The sequence below is a fragment of the Stegodyphus dumicola genome, chromosome 7 (assembly GCF_044657685.1).
Source record: "Stegodyphus dumicola isolate Sdum_Otavi_A_Nest chromosome 7, ASM4465768v1".
Lineage (NCBI taxonomy): Eukaryota > Metazoa > Arthropoda > Arachnida > Araneae > Eresidae > Stegodyphus > Stegodyphus dumicola.
In genome coordinates, this window is record NC_140774.1 from 85714566 (window position 1) to 85736460 (window position 21895).

General features: G+C 36.2%; 1 protein-coding gene across 1 annotated transcript in view; it reads right to left on the reverse strand.

Moving 5' to 3' along the window:
• Positions 1 to 1137: 1137 nt before the first annotated feature.
• LOC118192638 (WD repeat-containing protein 27-like) overlaps positions 1138 to 21895 on the reverse strand; it is a 169448-nt gene continuing 148690 nt past the window's right edge. The window contains exons 21-23 of the mRNA XM_085820553.1: positions 5282 to 5384; positions 5046 to 5147; positions 1138 to 1272 (exon numbers count right to left, since the gene is read on the reverse strand). Coding sequence (XP_085676679.1) covers positions 1213 to 1272; positions 5046 to 5147; positions 5282 to 5384 — 265 coding nt within the window. The 3' untranslated portion in view covers positions 1138 to 1212. The remainder of the gene's footprint in view (positions 1273 to 5045; positions 5148 to 5281; positions 5385 to 21895) is intronic.

The following is a 21895-nucleotide window of genomic DNA, read 5'->3' on the forward strand; positions in this document are numbered from 1 at the left end:
GAAAGGTGTCGAACGCCGAACTGGAGAGCTAATTTTAAAACTCGCAGCATAAACACCGGAACTAAGTCCGCTACTACTGCTTTTGGACTCATCACACGTAGTTTAAATACTGCTTCTGAAACGCGTTTAGAATTGGCATCTACGCCATGCAAAATTTATTTCAGGAGCGAAATCAGGAGGGACAGTAAACCAAAAGTAACTGGTTAGCCTAAAATAAATGCTTACAATGTGACTTGTAAGCACAAGTCTAAAAGGGAAATTTCCCTTTTAGAATTTTGTCAAAGATGCTGTAGCGTTGCTAAGTATTGCAATTTTCCTACTGTTCCGTAGTTGTAACTTTATCCTTTGACTCTTCCGTAGCATTTTTGTTATTGTGCATTTATTATGTTAATCTGTTAGATCTGGCAACATGAAACTAATGTATTAGTTTCTCGGTAATTGGCAACTGGTATACTCCACTGAGCGAAGAATACTTCCTTACAAAATGTACTCGATGTAATAACTGTTTCTATTGTTTTTAAGAAGAAATAATTAAACGCTATCGTTAATAAATGCATCTTGTTTATTATTACGCTAACTAAGCATGCTATCTACGCACACCCACTATTACCTGAATTGTAACACAGAATTAAAGCAGATACCGTTTCAATTATTCCAGACATGTTGATTTAAGTCTGGGAAGAACTCGCCTATCAATCAGATATGTGCCGCATGACGAAAGGTTCTTACATTAAACATTTGGAGGGAAAAAATATTTGTTATTTCATTTCATGTATAATTCATTATTGTTAAGTTCTTTAACTTACAATACAACAGTGAAATTAAACAGCTTTAAACCCAAATATTCATTTTCCCCTACACCCTGCATTAGTAGGGCGTAATGGTAATCTTTTTTTTTTTTTTTTTTTTTGTTTAATTGTAGATTTCTTCACGTTCATACCACTAATCTCGTTCTTTAAAGTAACGCGTCATTATGGCACAGAGCATCAATTTAAATCCTTTCGAAGAACCTAAGGATAAAAATTTGTACCTAGAAACAGAAATTTCATCCAGAGAAAGATTTTCATACTAATGAAAAAAAAAAAAAAAAAAAAGGTTAAATATTGCATTCAGGAAATAATTATTACTATTATAATAAAGTTTCATAGTTCCTTTTTAGTCTTTTATTATGAAAAAATAATATAATACAGTTTCATAAATCTGTTACATAATTTACTGCTTATCTTTTCTTCCGTATAAGTTAATTATCCCATTTAATGATGATGTTAAAATCTGAAAGAAATATCAATATATATATATTAATTAAAAAATAATAAAAATCCACAAACTAATATGAAAGGAAAAGTAATTTACATAATAAGACTTTTCAGATCAGAGATTCTCAACGAGGTCCAAGTGGAATGGAACCCTTGGAGGTCGATGGAAGAGTAAAATGGGTCTATATTGTTCCCAGGGGTTTACTGGGGTCAATGATAAAATTTTTTGTTTTAATTTTTAGGAACGTAATTATTACATAATAATAATCGTTTTAATATGTATAAATACGGATTTGCATAGAGCGGAGGGATCCACGCAACTAAGTCGAATGTTATGATGCTTTTATGTATGTGTCGAATGCCGCTGTTGGATTTTGTGTACCAACAATAGGCAGGACTGGGAAAACCACAGGACCTTAAACAGAACATGGGTCCTCCACATGGAACCAATCAGAAGCAGTTTCATTTTTCTCTGGGCGATGTTTTTCAAATTTTTTTTTGAAGCTGAATTATTTTCGGTTGCTTGGCAGGACTGGGGAAATTCCCTTCAACGCACAATTAAAACGGCCTGTTTAAGGGTTCCCTTCTAATATTAGTTGTCTGTAGTCTTCTCGGCGTATAGTATAGTAAGACGTTTCAAATTATTTCACTGTTAAATAATCTGCACAAACATATTTGTAAATTGTTCTTTGCATAGATATTATTAATTTGTGTTTTCATTATTAAATTTTTAAAACTATTATATATACTCAACTATTCATCAGCCATGTCGCTTGCCAAAAAAAAAAAAAAAAAAAAAAAAGTGTCGGCAGTATTCTCATGAATTTGGTTTCATTGCGTCTCCAGGGAACGATTGTCTCCCAGGATGTTTGATCTGTGAAAAAACATTCAGCAATGACTATATAAAACAATCAAAGATGAAAGACCATATAGAAAGAATGCATCCTGCTAAAAAAAAGATATGAATTTAGGTTATTTCAAAAATCTTAAAGAAAAATTTGCATATCGTTCTAAAATGGGGATTAAATCATTTCTTAAGAAGTTTACTTCTGTAAATAATGCAAAACTTTTACAGTATTTCTTTGCTTATTGCGAAAGCTAGATATCCACATACCACTGGCGAAAAAATAATATTACCAAGAATACAAGAGGTAATAAAAACTGTCATGAAAATAGGCCTTGAACCAGTTTCAAAATTTCCGCTCAGTAATAACTCCATACAACGTCATATAGATGAAATGTCAGAAGGTTACTAAAGAATCATTAATTAGCGAATTAGGGAAAAGAAAATTTTCTGTGCAGTTGGATGAATCAAATTTTGGTAGAAACAGTATTTTGATGTTATATGTTTGGTATTATAGCTCCAGACTAGGAGAAACGACAGAGGAATTTCTTACAGCAGAACTGTTACAAACATGCTCTGGTTAACATATATTTAATTGTTTTGAAAATTTTTTGCAACAAAATGAAATTTTTACAACTAATATTACTGCTGCATCTTCCGATGGTGCATCATCAATGATGGAAAAATATTGAGGGTTTTTAGTCTAAAGGGGCAATTTGCCCAGAAGGACTATTAATTTTGTTTTGGCATTTTGCGTCGATTCACTGCAAACGTTGTTTCGCTTTTCAAATTGTAGCCACCAAAAATTATCACCCTGTATTATACTTAAAGAAATTAAATAATGAAGAATCTGCTTGAATGTATATATATTTCTCGCATTGTGATAAAACGATGGTACCTAGAGCCATCCAATTTTGAATAACGTAATCCTCCAGCGGATATGGGCATGTGGAAGCCCAAATTTGAAATTTGGAATTTGTTTTATTATATATTTCATATTTTGTAAAACTTTAACGAATTTTTGATTAACAAACTCAAGGATTTCAAAGCGAGCAATGGCAACGTTGCACAGAATATATATATATTTATTTATTTATCTCCAGCGCGCCAGACTGTGTATCGGAAATTCTAAAGATAAGCTCATTTTAAAATTATTTTGCTCTATTGCTCTTGAACTGAATTTTATGGTTCAAGTGAGAAGAATATGATATTTAATAAAACACACAAAATGTAATAATAAATATCATGCATTAATAAACACATGATATTTAAATAAATAAAGGTAAGAAACGAAATGTTAAAAAAAGTTTCTTTGGACGTAATTTAAAATCTGAAACCTTTCTTTCTTTTCTTTTCTCTCTCTCTCTTTTTTTTTTTCCTCCTTTAGAGTTATTGATATTTTGACAGTAGTGTACTGCTTTTTCCATCGGCAACATTTAAATGCCAAAAATTGTGAGAAAATCCTGATTCTGTTTTGCATTTGTACATTAAAGGAACAAACACAATTAAAGCTAAGGAATGATAGACTTTTGCTCAATTATGCGAAAGTAATGATGAACTTATGATAATTTACTTCTTCATACAGAATTTCGTAAGTTATCGAAAGGCAATTCTTTGCACCTTCCGTTGAAACCTTTAATTCTGTAATAGAGTTTCTCTTGAAAATTAACGGCAACAAAAATGTTGAATCAAAAAAGCATATAAGTTTTAGCAGACATATTTTCTAAATTTAATCATATTATATAATATAGATATATTTAAGAATATATTTTATAATATAGACATATTTTATTTATTTGAAGCAAAATGAATTAAATGAGAAAACGTGAATCTCATTCAAACTCGAATTTGGTTTCGAAATTTCGAAAATTCGAAACTCGAAATTTGGGTTTCGCTCCAAAATGGATTTGTTTATTTCCACTTTAAATCAAAATGATTTTCGATACTTTGAACATCTGACGCAGCTTTCTGTTGTTGAAAAGGATAAGATTAATGGTGATGACATTCAAATCTACAATAATCACTTGAAACAATTAAAAGAAGATATCAATGCCTGTTATGAAGATTTGGAAAATTTGGATATCCCGTCTTGGATTATAAATTAATTTGAAAGCGACTCAACCAATACTGATTTTTCGTTACAAGAAGAAACATTTTCTGAATTAAAGGAGAATATGGAAAATAAAATGAATTTTCAAAATTGTGATTATACCAAATTTTGGAATTTTAAAGATATTCTCAAAAAAAAAAAAAAAAAAAAAAAAAAAAAAAAAAGTCAAATTAACCCATATTACACAACCGTTTTTCTAGATTTTCTTAGCTTTTACTTGATTCAGGAAGGATTTAGTCAAGCTAACAATTTGTTAAGAAAAACTAGAAATCGATTAAATGTTACAGAACGCGGTGATTTACGATTATTTTTAACTAATTCTACAGCTAATATAAAAAGCATTATGGAAAAGTACCAACCACAACCATCACATATAATTAAAAAAAATTATATTATAATTACATATAAGTCAGTAAGACTTTTTAGTAAAATGCATATTTATATTCGTTATGTTAGTTAATATGACTATACTATGATAAGCAATTTCAGGGCAAACATTAAAAAAAATTGCATCAGTGCATCAAGCACAATTACTACATTAATTGAAATCGAACTTTTGTGCAATTAAAAATGAAAATATTTCAAAAGTTATAAAACATAAAGCTAATGAACTACTTTTTCTAATTTTTTGTTACTATTCTCAATCAAAATGCTATCCTTAAGTGTTTTACGTGTAACTGTTAGTATTATAAATTACGTTCTGTGCTGTATATTTTAGATAAAAATGTAAGGGGTCGATGAAGAAAATCATTCTTTTAAAAGGAGTCGATGTAGGAAAAAGGTTGGGAACTCCTGCTCTAGACTGTCATCTCTATACTGTTACGAAATTACTTACTTGAGAATTTTTTGGTACGAATGCTACACTAGTGACAATATCCATCTGATGGTCATTTAATCTATATGCGTGAGTAATTTGTCTCAAATCATAAACAAACACCTAGAAAAACAAAGCATGTTGATATAAATTATGACCACTTGAATGAGAGCTTTACTTCAATTTATAGTACTTATTATATCTTAAAATTTTTATAAATCATCCAATTTGAAAAAACTCAACTCAAAATATCTCACCGATTTATCCTCGCTTCCAGAAGCAATGTACTTCCCGCATGCCGAAAACGCAGCTCCACAAGGCAGGGAACGGCACATATGTTCTTTGTAACAAATAGCAGGCCTAAAATTATAGTTTTTGTTAAGAATTTTCGAATTTTTACTTTATTTATATGCCCACCAAACTCGGACTGATTTATCTTACCATCCGAACATATTGTTGATATTGATTCCTTGTTATAAATCAACTTCCACAGCCCATTTGAACATTGTATTGAATATTATACGCAGTATCAGCATATACTGAAGTGCAAGAAGAACTGGGATAGAGCTAGCAACAAGCTATTTCTTGTAAACGATTCCATTTATAAGCAGGGTATGCATAACGTCAGACATCTATTATGAGCTATGAGGGCACAATTAAGCTAGTACATTATCCCGATTTAAACAACTTTCAAAGAAATATAGAAGTAAGTGCTCGTAGTCACGGCATTTCGGAGACACAAGTTACGTTTGAGTTTTCACATTCGACCAGTTTAAATAACTAAATTTCATATACTCGTATTTTCAGGTACTTTGGTTACGAGAATTCTAGTAAAGCATCGAACATATGGCAACAATTTAGCCGTCAAAAGACTAAATGAATATGAAAAAACAAGCTGTCAAGAATCATTTTTTTTTATGGATCAAAGTCGAGCACTATCGCAAATACAATCTCATTTCAATACTGGTGTGAAATTGTACAATACTGCTTTTAATTACTAGCGCCCAATCCGAGTGTCTTGTTGCTTAATCAAGAACAGTATTGAAACATGACCTGTAATAAAATATGAATAGCCTCCAATATTAAAATGCGATGTTATTTGCAATAGTGTGAATCCTCATCTGTGAAATGACTCTTGACAACTTGTTATGGTTATTCAGTCTTTTGACAGTTAAGTTATTGCCATATGTACGATGTTTTACTAGAATTCTCGTATTCAAGGCACCTGAAAATAGCAAGTGTACGAAACAATTATTTAAATGGTCGAATATGAAAAATAAGACGTACTCATGCATCCGTGCTTACCCTATGACAAAAAGTATTTTACACCTCGTCTGAGCTCGGAAACACCGCCAATTGACTTTGGAAAACTGGAAACGAGTCACCTTTTATTTCGAGTCACCTCGTCGAGCCATATGATTTGCACTGAGTGAATAGTTCATGTGTGAAAAAAAGTCCTATTAATCAAAAGTATCCAGCACATTAAAGGTACTGTAAAGGTAACTGTTGGTTGAACTGGAACGAATTAAAGTCCCTTAGACTTTCTCTGACTTTCTGTAACTTTCTCTGATCGGAATATTATGTAATACCTTTCAGACGTGTTACTTTAGTTCATATTATAGGGTTTGACCTTTTTCTAGAAAATGTTGTCCCCTTCACATGTCCGCAACCATTAAGTAATGATTAGAAAAAGACTTGTTTGTGTTTAGAACCATGAAACGCCCCCCCCCCCATTAACCAGATATGAACACAGTCAAGCAAGTTTTGGATGCCATGCAACGATTAGTTCAAAGTAAATTCAATCCATTAATTATGAATATTGCATAATTGTAGACAGACATGTTTTCGATCTCTAGAGTCTTCAGAGAGTTCACGAAGTCCATGCTCCCTCCCGTTTTTACAATTCTGAATTTTAGAGATAGACTATAATTAAACAGGAATCCCAGTTTTTTTTTCGGGGGAGGGACTCTTCAGTATAAAATTATAATATTTACCTTAAAGAAGAAAAATTTAATATAGGGACCTGAAAGTTGAAAATCAAGTATTGTTAATAATGGTGCAATCAATAAATTTACCTGTGTAAATAAAAGTTCCCGACAATAATTAGCATGCATCATAAATTTTATGAAATGTAAAAAAGATAAATTCTTAACATTAATAACACAGTTATTTTTTGAAATACTGTCTAGAGACATTAGGTATTTTTGAAAGCAGGCAAGATGAAAAATTAGCAACGCTTTCGCCGGGAATCGAACCGCGGACCTCTCTCTTCGTGATGTGTGCTAACTACTACACCACGAAGGCTCGCTAAGAAAGCGGGAGAAATACCTTATAACTGTTGATAAGTAAATTTAGCAAATACTAATTTTGACCGATGTTTTATACCATACAATGCTATGTGTAAAAATTATATTGTAAAATAGAAAAACTATTAAGAACTGCGTTTCTTACTTAGTTTCTAAATTTCTTAGTTTCTTAGTAACAAACAGATTAATGAAAGTTAAATATCTTTCGCTTAATTGAATGGCAACACGCTGGTGAGTGGAAGGTAAGCAAGCGTATTTTATTTCAGGCAGTATAACACTTTGCTTTCAAATAGCTAGTTTGTTGATTAAAATTGAAATACCTTACATTTTGCTGAATGGCAACTGTCTGGAGCATTGCAGATAAAAATGTTTTATTTCAAACAGTGTTGTCACAGTGTGCCGCTAACAAATCGCTGAATTTATAAATCAAAAATTCATTAAATTAGTGCAAAACAGGAAATAAATAAATACAAATTTCGGAATTCGAGGTCCACATGTTCGGGTGAAGAACTATGCACGTTTAAAATTCGGTGGCTCTAGGTGCCGTCGTTTTTCCACAATGAGAGGAATATACAAACATACATACATACATACATACAGAAACTTCATTATTTAATATAGTAGAGAAGATATGAAATTTTCTGATGGTCGACATAGCATGCATATTTGGTAGAAATATTCATTTTATACTTGTAGAAATACAATATTCGTCACCGCTGGAGATCCACCTTGAAATTTACTATAAATCACTGCAGACTATGTCCTAACAAAAATTCTTAGATCTTTGAAACCGGTATGTAAGGTACAAGCTATCCTCAACAGCGCGTCAACGAAACTTTTCTCAGGAAATTTACTGTTGGGATATCTGATTAGTTGACATATGCGAAAATCAAATCTTTGGGGAAATCGTACATGGGCTACCGTTTCAAACGAAATATTTACAGTTCAGTTTCTAAAACTCCCGCGTAGCTAGGCGCATGCGGCTTTCAACGAAATAAGTTTTCGCTAGAAACTCTCCAATGGTAGGCGACGGACAAGCTTATTTCTCGAAAAGGTTTCTTCTAACCTCACGCGCTATTACATGTGATAACCTCATTAGCTTCTCAAAGCAATTTTAACTAATTGCATTTATATTTCGAGTATCGATAACTTAGGTAACATGCGTACAATGTTTAAAATGGATAAGACAGTTCTATATCCCCTATTTTATTCAGTCGATCAACAAAATTCACGTTTCCTTTTTTTTTTAATGTCTCGAAAGCACGACTCAAACTACATACTGAATTTATATATATTGCTTTGCTTTAACATACGTCTTTTGACAAAAGATGAACTTCTTCTGAAATGACATGCCGTTTTTGCTCCATAGTTAAACTGAACGCCTCAAATTATATCGGAATTGGACAATCTGTTCTAGAACTGATTCACTTTACTGAGTGAATGAATAATTCATTCCAGGAAACAGAGTGATAGCACTTTTATAGTTCACGAAGGGCTCTTGCTGGAAGAATGCCAGGAATAGAGATGAGTTATTTCTCTGATTCTGTGTTATCTTTCACAAACTGACTCCCTTTAGTAAAGAAGCAAACACCGGAAAAAAAAAAAAAAAAAAAAAAAAAGATTTTTCAGAGTTCACCTGCCAAGAGCTCTTGTTGGAAGCATGCCAGAAAATTCGATTCCCATTTTAGGGAAGAAAATAATGTTTATTTTACCGTGTTAAAAGTGAGTTTAATTTTTTATCACTTCGATACTTCTTGAAAATTCTTTATTCTAGAATTTTATTACTATTTTTATATTGAAAGGAGGTTTGAAGGAATCTCAGTGCGCTGTTCAAGAAATTTTAGGATGTTGAAAGAAATTAGTTCTGGGAGTTAACGTTTGATTGATTCGATTCTTCCGATCCCACTGCTCATTCGAGTCTTTTCGCTTTCCACTCCAACCGGATTAACCGTTCCCTATCTCACAGACCATTCGATTCTTTCCGCTCTTCGGTGCATCCTCGCTAAACGTTCGCCACTCCTCGTTCGCGATGTTTTTCATCAAGTTTATTGTTAGTGAGAGCGTAGTAATAAAAAAAGAGCTTTCTCGGTGTGTGAGCAGTTCTGATATGTTCCCATAAAGAGTGGTTTTGTCCATCTGTATTTAATGCACCTCGCAAAAGTAATTTTTCAAAAATATCACACAAAATGTTAGTTTCGTTATATTAAGTGACTTTGCTATGTTTGATATTATCGCCTTTTTAATTAAATTTTGTTGCTTTCTTTTTGTATATTCTGCGATTTCGGATTAATACAAAATTCGGACATTATTTGACAAAAAAATCATAAATGTTTAAAAAATATTTTTAAAATTAAAATCTACAAAAACTTTCATATCATCTTATAATTTTCAAAAAATTAAAAGTTCCGAAAATTGTGTATTTTATTAAGAAGTTTTAATGATACACATAGTATATACACTCTATTGCCAAAAATATATGAACTCAGAAAAAATTGAGCCGTGGCTAAGAAATGCAGTATGCAAATGTGGTTTGGTGAGTTATGTAAATGATAAAACTTACAGCACCAGCATTGTGAAGCAATACAACGTCTGAAGTGCGCAGCTGGTAGAATGCAAAAGGGAGGTGCGACGAGTAACAAGCATTTACAACCGCGCTGACGGCTTGGATACATGACATAACGACAGATGCTTTTAAGACGTACTCGACAGCGTTATTACGAACAGTTGTCAGACTTTGAGAGGAGATGCATCACAAGGCTAAAAGAGTTAGAATGGTCGAACAGGTCGATCGTCCGTCATATGGGCTGAAGTGATATGCTCGTTTTCTGTTGTTGGAAAAAGTCGCTCAGTGAAGGCATGCATAGTCAGCCGCCATAGTGTCTCTCACGTACCCGGGCCACCAGTGCGCGAGATGATCACAAATTAAAAGAGCTGACACGTGTGCACCAACAAATTAAGCTATCATCGATTCAATGCCATTTACCAAATCGCAGGGATCCCGGGATATCCAGAGATACGATTCGCAGAAGACTAGGTGACGCTGGGTTCAAATCTCCCATGTTCATTAAAACGCTTGCTATTGACATTCCACTATAAGGAGTGTCGTTTTGCATAGTGCTGCTTTCGCTCAAGCTGGGTACGAACGCGTTGCGTCAATTGAAGACACGACTACGGCATCCGTACAAGCGTTTCCACTGCTGCGTATCCGTAAAATATTTTCATTTTCCGCCGCTAGGTGTCACTGTAATATTTTGGCGCCAAACAAGCAGTTCGCGAATCGCGAGTTACGACGCTGAACATCTGAATTTTTCCCGCTTAAGCGAGTATTGTTTGTTTTGGATTTGATTTGATATGGATCCTGACGTAAAACGCAGAAAATTTTTGTTTACTAAATTTCATGTTATTGGAAATTTTTGTTTCTGCTTATGAACTGCGAAAGTAAAGTACGCTAGCAATTTTTTCATAAGTAAGGTTATAATGCATATTATGAACATCACTAATTCCATAGAAGCTTAAGTAAATTTTAAAAAAAAATTGTGTTTCTAGAAGCCTTAAATATTATGAAATAATATATATATTATTAAAACTAAAATGTACTGTTAGTGAAAAAGTAAATAAATAAATAAATAAAATAAAAAAGGTAAAGGGATTAAAAAATAGTTGGTGCTTTAAAAGTACAGAGCAACTGTAAAGAAAGGTTCACAATATTTACGCAAAATTTGCTATGCTTGTATACCGCTGACTTCAGGGTCATAGCTGGATAATTTATTAGAAATCTCGTTTGTTTTAAAATGCACTATGGGCAGTTATATTTTATGCATAATCCATACAATATTATTTTTAATTTCAATATTTTTAATTCATATCTCTTTTTATAGAAGTTATAAAAATAAGATTTTTCTCTTTATATATACACACATTAGGTAAAGAAAATGGAAATATTTAATTAATTAATTCCTGCGCTTCTGCTGGAGAGGACTGAATTTAAAAGCAATTATTATAGTAATTTTTTGTTAAAAAATGTTTAGGGCATTAATACTGTCTCATGTTAATTGGAATGAAAGTTTAGAGTCGTAAACATCCCAAAGTCTGAGCACATGAATATACATTCACATAAAAGTGAAACGAAAATATATATATATATATATATATATATATATATCTGCAGGGTTTCAAAATAAATTAAATTTAAATAATTCTCTTGCGCCATTGCTGCAAGGAATGAAATGTGAATTTAACAAAAATTTTCTATTCGTAAAAAGCAAATTAAAAGTTAATTAAATTTAAATGAAATTTAATGCAAACAAATAAAGGATTAATTATTGCTGCGAACTAATATACAATATCATTTAAATTCTGAGAGCATATGTATATCAAGTGCAAGTATCAAAATCCATCAATATATATATAATTCCAAAAATTTATTTCTCCTATTATTCACTTATGCATTTTTATAAATTTTTTAGGATTAATAAGCTATATTATTATTCACTTATGCATTTTTATAATTTTTTAGGATTAATAATCTATCCCATTATTCACTTATGCATTTTTATAAATTTTTTAGGATTAATAAATTTTTGGAATTATATATTTATTCATGGATTTTGATACTTGCACTTGATTTACATATGCTCTCAGAATTTAAATGATATTGTAGATAAGTTCGCAGCAATAATTAATCATTTCTTTGTTTTCATTAAATTTCATTTAATTTTAATTCACTTTAAATTTGCTTTTTACGAATAGAGAATGTTTGTTAAATTCAAATATATATGTACAGGATATGCTTTAAATTAGTATAACTTTCAAACTTTTTTGCGGGAAAAATTTAAATAAATAAGAGCATAAATAAAACAATATATTTAATGCATATAATAATAGAAATAAATTATAAAACACGAATATAGATCAAATTGGAATAAAAAGGTAAGAAAGTTGCAGACAGGGTGCAAAAAGCGTATGGGATTCGAATTCACGACTCCAAAAAATGAACATCCTTACCATCAGCTTTACCACTAAGCTAGGATTGCATGTGAGTCGCATGCATATTTTGGCTTATATACATCATCAACTAAATCAATTCTTAAAACTTAAGTTTTTTGGTACTATTTCAGTGTGCTATCGTCTGAAAAATTTACCAGAGTTTGTTCTTCAGCTTCTAGTACATTTTTTGGAAAAATCATTATCTTTTAAAGTGGCGTTCCAATTGAAGTTAAACGGGCTGCTAAAAATATATTTCATGTGCTTACAAATATATGTTATCCAAAAAGATATATTTATAAAGGGAAATACAAATTTAACATACTCTTCAATGAACTGGAGTATTTAAAAGGCTATCAAATTTAATTTATAATTAACGTTTTTAATTTTTACCTGTCTCAAAAGAAAAAAATAGCAAATCTTTTAATCATATCTAATTTGCTATAGCAGTTTGATATAGTCAGACATTCATTTTCATTAAAGCTAAATGAGTATGCAGAACTAAAAAATGATTATCAGAACAAATTTTGCTATTTCATGGACTTGGAATTATAATTTTTGCCGCTGATTTTCTTGAACTGAATTTCTTGAACGAACAAGTACTGTAGTTGCAGTTATCTTGTTTTTCTGATCATTTTTAACTAAATTCAGCTGATTGCTGTCTTTTTCAGCACGCAGATTTTTCGCTATAATGTTAATTCAGAAATAAGTATCTTTTAGCAAAACATTCTTTCCTTATTAGCGAGCGTTCATCGCTACTTCTGCCGCCATTAATTTTTAGTCACTGCACCTGATTGCTACTTTTTTACCACGTGACCCCAACGTATCCGCAGACATACGGATAGAAGTTGAACATTGTTGAACTCCATCCGTATGTCATCCGTCACCGCACACCGACCGGATTCCAGATGTCAATCAAAGTGAATTCGCTCGCTGATTGGAGAAACGCATACGCACCGCAACGCATACGCAGCAGTGGGAACGGGCCTTTAATGTCCTCAGCTGGCCTGCCAGATCTCCAGACTTATCGGGTACCGAATATGCTTGGAACAGATTGTGTGTGTGTGTGTTATTATGGCAAAGCCTCGAGGGCTATCTGAATAAGGGGGGATGCCGTCGTGGAGGACTTTCTAAGGGAAACTGGCTCGTATACACGTTACACATGGGGAAAACCACGAAAACGCCCATGCAGCCAGCCCGTTCGCGGAATTCGAACCTCGGACCGAACTACCAGTGTTCAGCGACTTTACCGCTCGGCCGCTGTTGGGCTGGAACAGATTGAGCAAACAAATTCAGCCGTGTACGAATACGTCATAACTCGCTGACCAGCTGCTCCATTTTTGGTACTATCTAGAGAGGGGAAACGGAAATGATGTAGGACGTCATTTTGGTGTGCTCCCGAAAAAGCGAGTTTTTTCGCAGCAATTTTAATCCTACGAATATAATTCTCACATTAAATTGTGCTTGAAGTATCCCTGTACATTTGGATACCTCATATGTGTGTGTACGATTTGAATTAGTTGAGTTACTAGTGTTTTTGCGCCATCAACAAGGGAAAACAGGCAGCAGCAATTTTACGGTGAGTGTGCCAACCTACTAAGTCGACACTGCGACGGAAGGGTGCCGCGGAACCACCACGTAGTTATCGTAGTAGGCATAAGAATCTAGTGATTTCCAGCAGTGCCACAAAGTGCTTAAAAGTTTAAAAAATCAATATCTTGGAATATAATCATCGCAGGAATCCCATCTAAAGAAGATTAAGGTAGGGTTCTTATAATCTACCTCCTAAAAACTTCAATAGCCTCTAACTGTGTAATCTCAAATTTTGATAATATGACATAAAATTCTTCGTTCAATTCAGCGGTAAATCTACCAGTTTTAAAATGTGTAATTCTTAATACATTCATATCTTGTTTAATAATTACAGTAGAATCTTCATCTAAATAAGTTTTAGCTTGTTTTATGCTCCATCTGATTATGTGTTTGTTTTAATTCTTTTTCACTATTCTGTGTTTTGTTTATTTAGTATACATGCAACGCTAATGCTATTGTTATACTGTATGATACTTTCAAAGTGCTAAAATTGCCTAAATACCTAAACCAATATCTCTGCTTAAAATAATCCTAGAATTTTCTTCTGCACAGATTTTAAATCAGTATCGTATTTTTATTTGTATATATATATAGTCATATATTTCTTTTATGTGCATCTGTAATAGTTGTATGTCTTAATTCACTACCGTGCACAATCTAGATAAATTCTAAGTCCCCAACAGGGCGGCCATATTGCCAACCCTGCCAAAATCTCAGCAGTAGCTGCGCAGGGTCCGTCCATGTAGTTCGGATATAACTTCTGCCTTGTATTTAATTGCTATTAACATTGACCTCTCATTGAAATTTTTGCTTTTATATACTGTGTCTGCTATCATGTATTGTATAGTGTGCAACAGCATTTACAAAAATTTCTAAGTCCGGAGTCGGGCAAAGTAAATAGACAACTTTTGTTATAATTATCACCAGAGGTTCCTAAGCCTAAATCTCAACTTTTTACCCTAAGCCCCCTTCTTTAATTATAGTACTAGACACACCAAACTCTAATAAAAGATCCCCCAGTCTTCCCCTTTCAATAATAAATAACTTTCATTGAATCTCTCCTATTAGTTACCCCTCAAAAAATACTTTTCATTAACTTTAATTTCGTTTAATTTCACTTAATTTCTCCTATTTCTCAGCCCCTAACCCCCAGATACTAACCAAACCTAAAATGTCTTAATCCTCTCTTCCTCCTCTTTCTGAAAACCTATCACTCAATAGTTTCAAAATTACAAGCCCTCCCCTCAATTTTTAATCTTTAATTTTTTTTTTTTTAACATTTTTATTTTCCGTTTTTTACTTTTTATTTCTCCTATATCTTCCCTCCTAATCCACTCAGTCTCTCTCTCTCAGCTTGCCCTCAGGTTTTCAACAATATTACACTTTAGAACCTCCCTTCAAATTTATTTTCTCCCTATTTTTAATCACTCCTTATTAGCATTTTATTTCTCTTCCAACTTCCCAACTAATAGTAGTAACTCCACCGTACCACTTCTATTTACCAACACAAACTCCCTCCTTCATTCTACCACCATCCCCTCATATCTATACTAATTAATATTTTTTCAATGAGTTTAATTAACTTCTTGTCTCTCATTTTCACTTCTAATTTCCACTAATCAGCACTCGTAACAGTCTCAAAACTACACAACAGAACCCAGCTTTTCTCTTATACCCCTGCGCCCTCCTGACTTACCCTAAAACACATTAACTAATTATTCCGTAGATTCTCCCCCCACTTTCCAATCTTAACGAGGGCCCACCAGCGGCCGAGCGGTAAAGACGCTGAACACTGGTAGTTCGGTCCGAGGTTCGAATCCCGCGAACGGGTTGGCTGCATAGGCGTTTTCGTGGTTTTCCCCATGTGTAACGTGTATACGAGCCAGTTTCCCTTAGAAAGTCCTCCACGAAAGGCATCCCTCCCCTTAGGCAGATAGCCCTAGTGCGCTTTGCCATAATTAAATACACACACATACACACACTCCAATCTTAACGTAGGACTTGCGCATCAGTACTCACCACCCTCATTTCCGAGCCTCTGGCGTATCTCCTGGGAATGTCAAGATATATACTGCTGCTTTTCTGTATTGAATTGATAAATACTGTTGTTATTCTGCATTGAATTACCCATTTACCTATTACCATACTTGTGAAACTACATTCCTGCATACATTCAAAGTGCATTTTTCTTATTTACTAACTTTGCTATCCTCAACACTTGATGTGTACTGTCTGATTCACTTACTTTAATGTCCTGTGGTATCACAAATTAAGCATATGACTGGTGGTGCCACACTGTGATATTAAGTGCTTACATCACGCATTCTCCCACCTTGCATACCTTAGTGTCCAACATAACAAGGGCCTTTTTAATCAGTGCATTTCAAGAATCAACGTATCCGCTCTGACATGTCGCGTCCCTCGTTTCAACCGACCGACACAGAGAATACCCAGTCACAAGGCATTTTAGATCCTGAAGCTTTATTGGCATCGGACTTATCGCACGAAGAACGTGTAGCCGTCCTAGCAGGAAACATTCGGCAGATCTCTGCAACGTTTCGAAGAAATAAATTCCTATTAACACAAGATTTAAGGGAGCAATTGGAAAAGTCCTTAGACGTCCTACAAGAATTAGCACTTGCAGGACCAGCATACGCACCAAAGCCAGTAACTGAAGAGACAGGCACTAATACTTCTACCTTTGTGAGCTGTCAAGCAGTTCACGCCTCCACACACTCTGTGCAACAGCCCAATAGCGAACCAACTCAGACTTCGCAGTCCAATACCTCCATTCCGACGTTCGCTGAGGTAGTGCGTAAATCCAGAATACCTAGCATCATAATCAAGCCCACCACTAAGAAACCCACTGGAGAGCTAAGGGAAAAACTACAAGCAAAAGTTCCCCTTACAAAGATCCCAATCACAGTGGAAAAGATCCAACCTACGCCACAAGGAGGATTAGAGGTATTCTGCCAGACAGCAGAGGAACTTGACCAACTGCAACAGCATATACAAAAAGCCAACATAGATGTCGACGTCAAGAGACGCCAACGACGACGACCGAGGATTGCCATACACAACGTTCCTGAGAGCACCAAGCCGGAGGAGATCATCTCCGAGCTTAGTAGAACAACGGGAACATCGTCTAACCTCTACAAGGCGCTATTCCGACTTAAAGAAAGGCGACCAAAGACAGTCAAGTGGATTATCGAATGCGCAGCAGAAGGATTTGCCGCCGCAACCAAAGCCCGACGCATCTTCACTGCATGGCAATCCCATGGCATCTCTGAATTCATTGGCATCAGGCGATGCTATCGCTGCCAGCAGTTCGGGCACAGTCAAGATGCATGCAGGTCAAAGATGGTCTTCTGCGGCTTCTGCTCCGGCCCGCATCCAACCAGATGTTGTACAGCTGAGCAGCCCTCATGTATTAACTGTGGGGATTCAAACTGTAGATGGGGCACAAGGTACAACTTCTTTCACCCGACTTATGCTACCGAATGCCCAGTCTACCAGCGGACAGTCGATACAATCCGCAGCAATACGGATTATTAATGACAGACCAGCTTGCACGACCTCGTTATGTGAAAACAGTAAGCAGATGAAAGATCCATCAACGACAAAGGATGCACTTAACATAATGCAGTCGGAACGACAATCAGAAACCAGGTGCCTGCAGATCAACCTACAGCATGCACGTGCAGCAACATCGCAGACAGCTCTCTACGCTGCAGAGGAACGAATAGACCTAATCTTAGGTCAAGAACCATACTGCAGGAATGGTAAAGTAGTCGGCTTCCCCTTACAATGGAGCATTTATCAAAAAGAAGATATCGATCAACCACGAAGAGCATTTATAGCAAACTGCAACCCCAAATGGTCACTATTAATGATAGCAGCCGAAAGGGACTTTGTAGCAATACTATTAGAGGTACTAAATCTAACAGTGGTTCTGGTTTCAATCTACTCTCCACCAACAGAAGAAGCAGATCCCACATTAGAACGCATACAACGATTGATGATATCGCACCGAATAGCTAACATACTATTTGCTGGAGATTTTAACGCACATAGCACCACCTGGGGCTATGCAATCACAGCTCCTAAAGGCCGCATACTCGAGGACTTTGTTCACAGCAGTAACCTCGTAATTCACAATCGTTCGGATGCACCGCCTACATTCAATAGACTACACTCTCGCGGCTGGACAGACCTTACCATCACCACCCAACAGATGGCACCCATACTGCAAGACTGGACAGTCGTCGAAAACCTTAGTATCTCCGACCATAATTATATACGGTTTAATCTAGCAAATAGCACAGCCACCTCTATTCTTAAACGGTACAATCTCCCTGGACGGAAAGTTCGAGCATTCACAGCCATCATTAGAGCCCGTCTGGCACCTTTTGCAACAAGACAGGCCAACAGCAAAGAGGCCCTCCAGAACCTCACCCAAGACATCTTAACCGCAATCCAAAAGGCATGTGATGAAAATCTTCCCCTGCGCATGGCCAAAAGAATCACAACGCTGAATTGGTGGAATGGCACGCTTCGAAGTCAACAACAACGGTGTCGTGCTCTACGGCGACGCCTAAAGCAAGAGCGCAGACATAACCTAGAAACTTCCACCCTGCTCATTTACGAACGGGAGCGAGCACTCTATAAGCGAATGATTTTGAAAGCTAAGATAAGCAGCTGGAGAAAATTCTGCACAGAAACTACGACCACCTTTGGTATCCACCACAAAATCGCAGCTGGCAAACTCTTCAAGCCGGCAACTCTCTACCTCCAGCCAACGCCAAATACTAATGACCATCTCACGGAGGCTACGTTATCGAAGATCCGTTAGGACAGTCTTCACCAAGGACAACCCGACAGAAGACACAGCCTTTCATACCATCGTCCGAAACCAGCCTCTTGAAATAAATACCATGGATGACCCTGATATTACAACTGCAGAAATACTGCAGGTCCTGCGCCAGCTTCCGCAGCGTAAAGCACCTGGACCAGATGCCATCGACAACCGGATAATAAAATTAATAGTGCGAACAAATGTCAACATCTTCCAACTGCTATTTAATCAGCTTCTTCGTACCGGGACATTTCCCAGGTGTTTCAAAATCGGTCATGTAGTCTTGTTCCTGAAGAAGAACAAAGATCCTACGAGACCAGAGTCATTCAGACCGATCTGCTTACTCTCTACCCTGGGTAAGGTTTTCGAAAAGATACTCATGACAAAGCTAAGACACCATCTGCACAGAACCCGGTTCCTGAGTCCAATTCAATTTGGCTTTAGCCCAGGTAAATCAACACTACATGCCCTGATGGAAGTCAAAAACCAAATACTGGCTAACAGATCCTCTGGCTACCACACAGCGTTCATTACAATAGATCTTAAGAGCGCTTTTGATACGCTGTAGTGGCCAGCAATATTACAAGCTCTACGAACCGCTAACTGCCCAAGCAATATTTACAACACCATCGTAAACTATTTAGCGGACCGCCGGCTGATCCTTCCACATAACAGCGGAATTATAGAACAAGATCAGACACAGGGATACCCGCAAGGCTCATGCGCCGGACCGTTCCTATGGAACATAACCTTCAACGGAGTCCTCAACAACCCATGGCCTGACCATACAAGGATCATCGCTTACGCAGACGATACAGCCCTAATCGTCAAAGGAAGCTCCAGGGAAAAGCTCCAGGCCAATGCAATCGAATCCTGCTCCCTTTTTCAGGAAAGATGCAGAGCCCTAAAACTTCAAATAGCAGAGGCCAAATCTCAAATTTTGCTCGTCCCAAAAAAAGGCGGATCGCTGGCAAGACAGCCAAGGATAACTTTAAACGGACATCGCCTCCGCATCACTCCAGTGCTGAAATATCTAGGAATTCTCTTCGACACCAAATTAAACTGGATCCCCCCATGTGCTGGAGCTGAAAAAGAAAACTGCAAGATTAGCCCAACAACTAAGATATATGCAGGGCTATAAATGGGGTCTCAATCCCTATATCCAGAAAACGCTTTACACAACAGTAGCCGAGAAAGTTATAACTTATGGAGCGGCTGTTTGGTCAGCGCCTATGCAGGGCCGCAAAGTCAAGCATCTACTTAGCATACAAAGGCCTTTTCTCCTGAATGTCACCAAGGCCTTCCGAACATCCCCTACAAATGCGTTATGCGTACTAGCGGGATTGCTACCGCTCCATCTGAGCGTAGAAAAGGAAGCAGCCTATCAGGAGATCACTCAACTTGGCAATCTAACCACCTTCAGAGACGAGCTATACTCACCAGCCGAATTTGAACAAAAGATGATACGCCTTGCCGATCACTCCTCAACGCAGGGACAGGGAGTAAAGATTAGCATCAAGCAAAACACCAATGTAAAGGATGATCTAGTCTATTATACCGACGGGTCAAAACTAGAGGAAAATTCAGGTTGCGCCTATGTTGCCCTCAGACAGCAAAGCACAATAGCACAATGGAAAGGTCACCTGGACACAAACAACAGCGTGTTCCAGAGTGAAGTAATGGCCATCAAACAAGCTCTACTTACGATAATCCAACAGCGGCAAAGAGACACCTTCATTATAACAGGCAGCCTCTCCTCCCTGTATGCAATTGTGAACCCTGTGCACAGCTCCCCACTGATTGCAGAGATTCAGACACATCTGCGCGACCACAGCCATCTTAACACCAGGATAGAATGGACCAAGGCCCACGTCGGCAACAGGGGGAACGAGCAAGCAGATCAACTTGCAAAGGAGGCTGCAAGAAACATCAATGCGAAACATATCACCATCCCTTGGCCAGTTTCATATTTAAAGAAAAGTCTGAAACACAAGGCAAAATCCGCTTGGCAGGAGGAATGGGATACTGGTGAGACAGGACGCCGTGCTCACTATCACGTCCCTACGGTAGACTCAGACCGTCTCATAGTGCATGCACAAATGGTCCGATACATTACCGGACACGGTCCTTTTCCCGTGTACTATGAAAAACACGGGATCGCACAAAATGCACATTGTATATGTGGTGAGATGGGCACCCCAGATCATTATGTTACCCAATGCCCGCTTACAGCAGATCTGCACCTGCCAATTCCAACTACAAACACGCAGGCTTTCTGCAGATTTATGGTTAAAGACAAACGTACTGTCCGAAAAATCAACAAGATAGTTGATAAACTCATGAACGTGGGCACAGACTTATGTCTAATCTAAAGCAAACGTGCTAAGATATGATATGCAAATGCAAGGTGGAGTGTGCAACGCCATTTACCATGTGTCATGTATCGTGCAAATTAAAAACCATGTCATACAAACTCCATGTATATATAACTATCGGCATGATGTGCTACGAGCAGCTCACAAACTAAAACTGTAAATATTGCAAATGAACTGAGTCAGTAATGAACATTACGCACTGAGGTCAGTTATCGTGCATATAACTATGCACTTTGCAGCGCGTATAACTGCCTTCAACAGAACAGCAACGTGTCAATACTGGCAAATTACGCAATGCAGGACAGTTCATGTACTACGCGTACTAATACCATCACATCCATATACCGCGACCTATTCTAAGGTGCGAAATGTAAGTAATGGAGAAATGCACAGATGCAAAATTCTGCAGTAATATGCTAACTGTAAATGCAAAAGTAATCTATGTATATTAGGAATGCTAATGTAATCCATTATATGTTTTTGTACATGGTAAATATATTAATGTAATGATTAAGCAATGTATTATAAGTGTAAAGAACTTCGGTACAGAATAATATTGTAAAGCTTACCGGTTTAATTAAAAGGAGTAATGTAATATGCACTTTCGTATAAGTTAGTCAGTATAATTTATCCTGCATAATGTTTCACCAGTGCATAACAAATTTCCCTGCGTGTAACTTAACACGCATCATGTATATACCCCCTTCTGTGCATAATGTTTTTTCTACGTATCACTAATTTCCCTGTGTTGAATGCGCA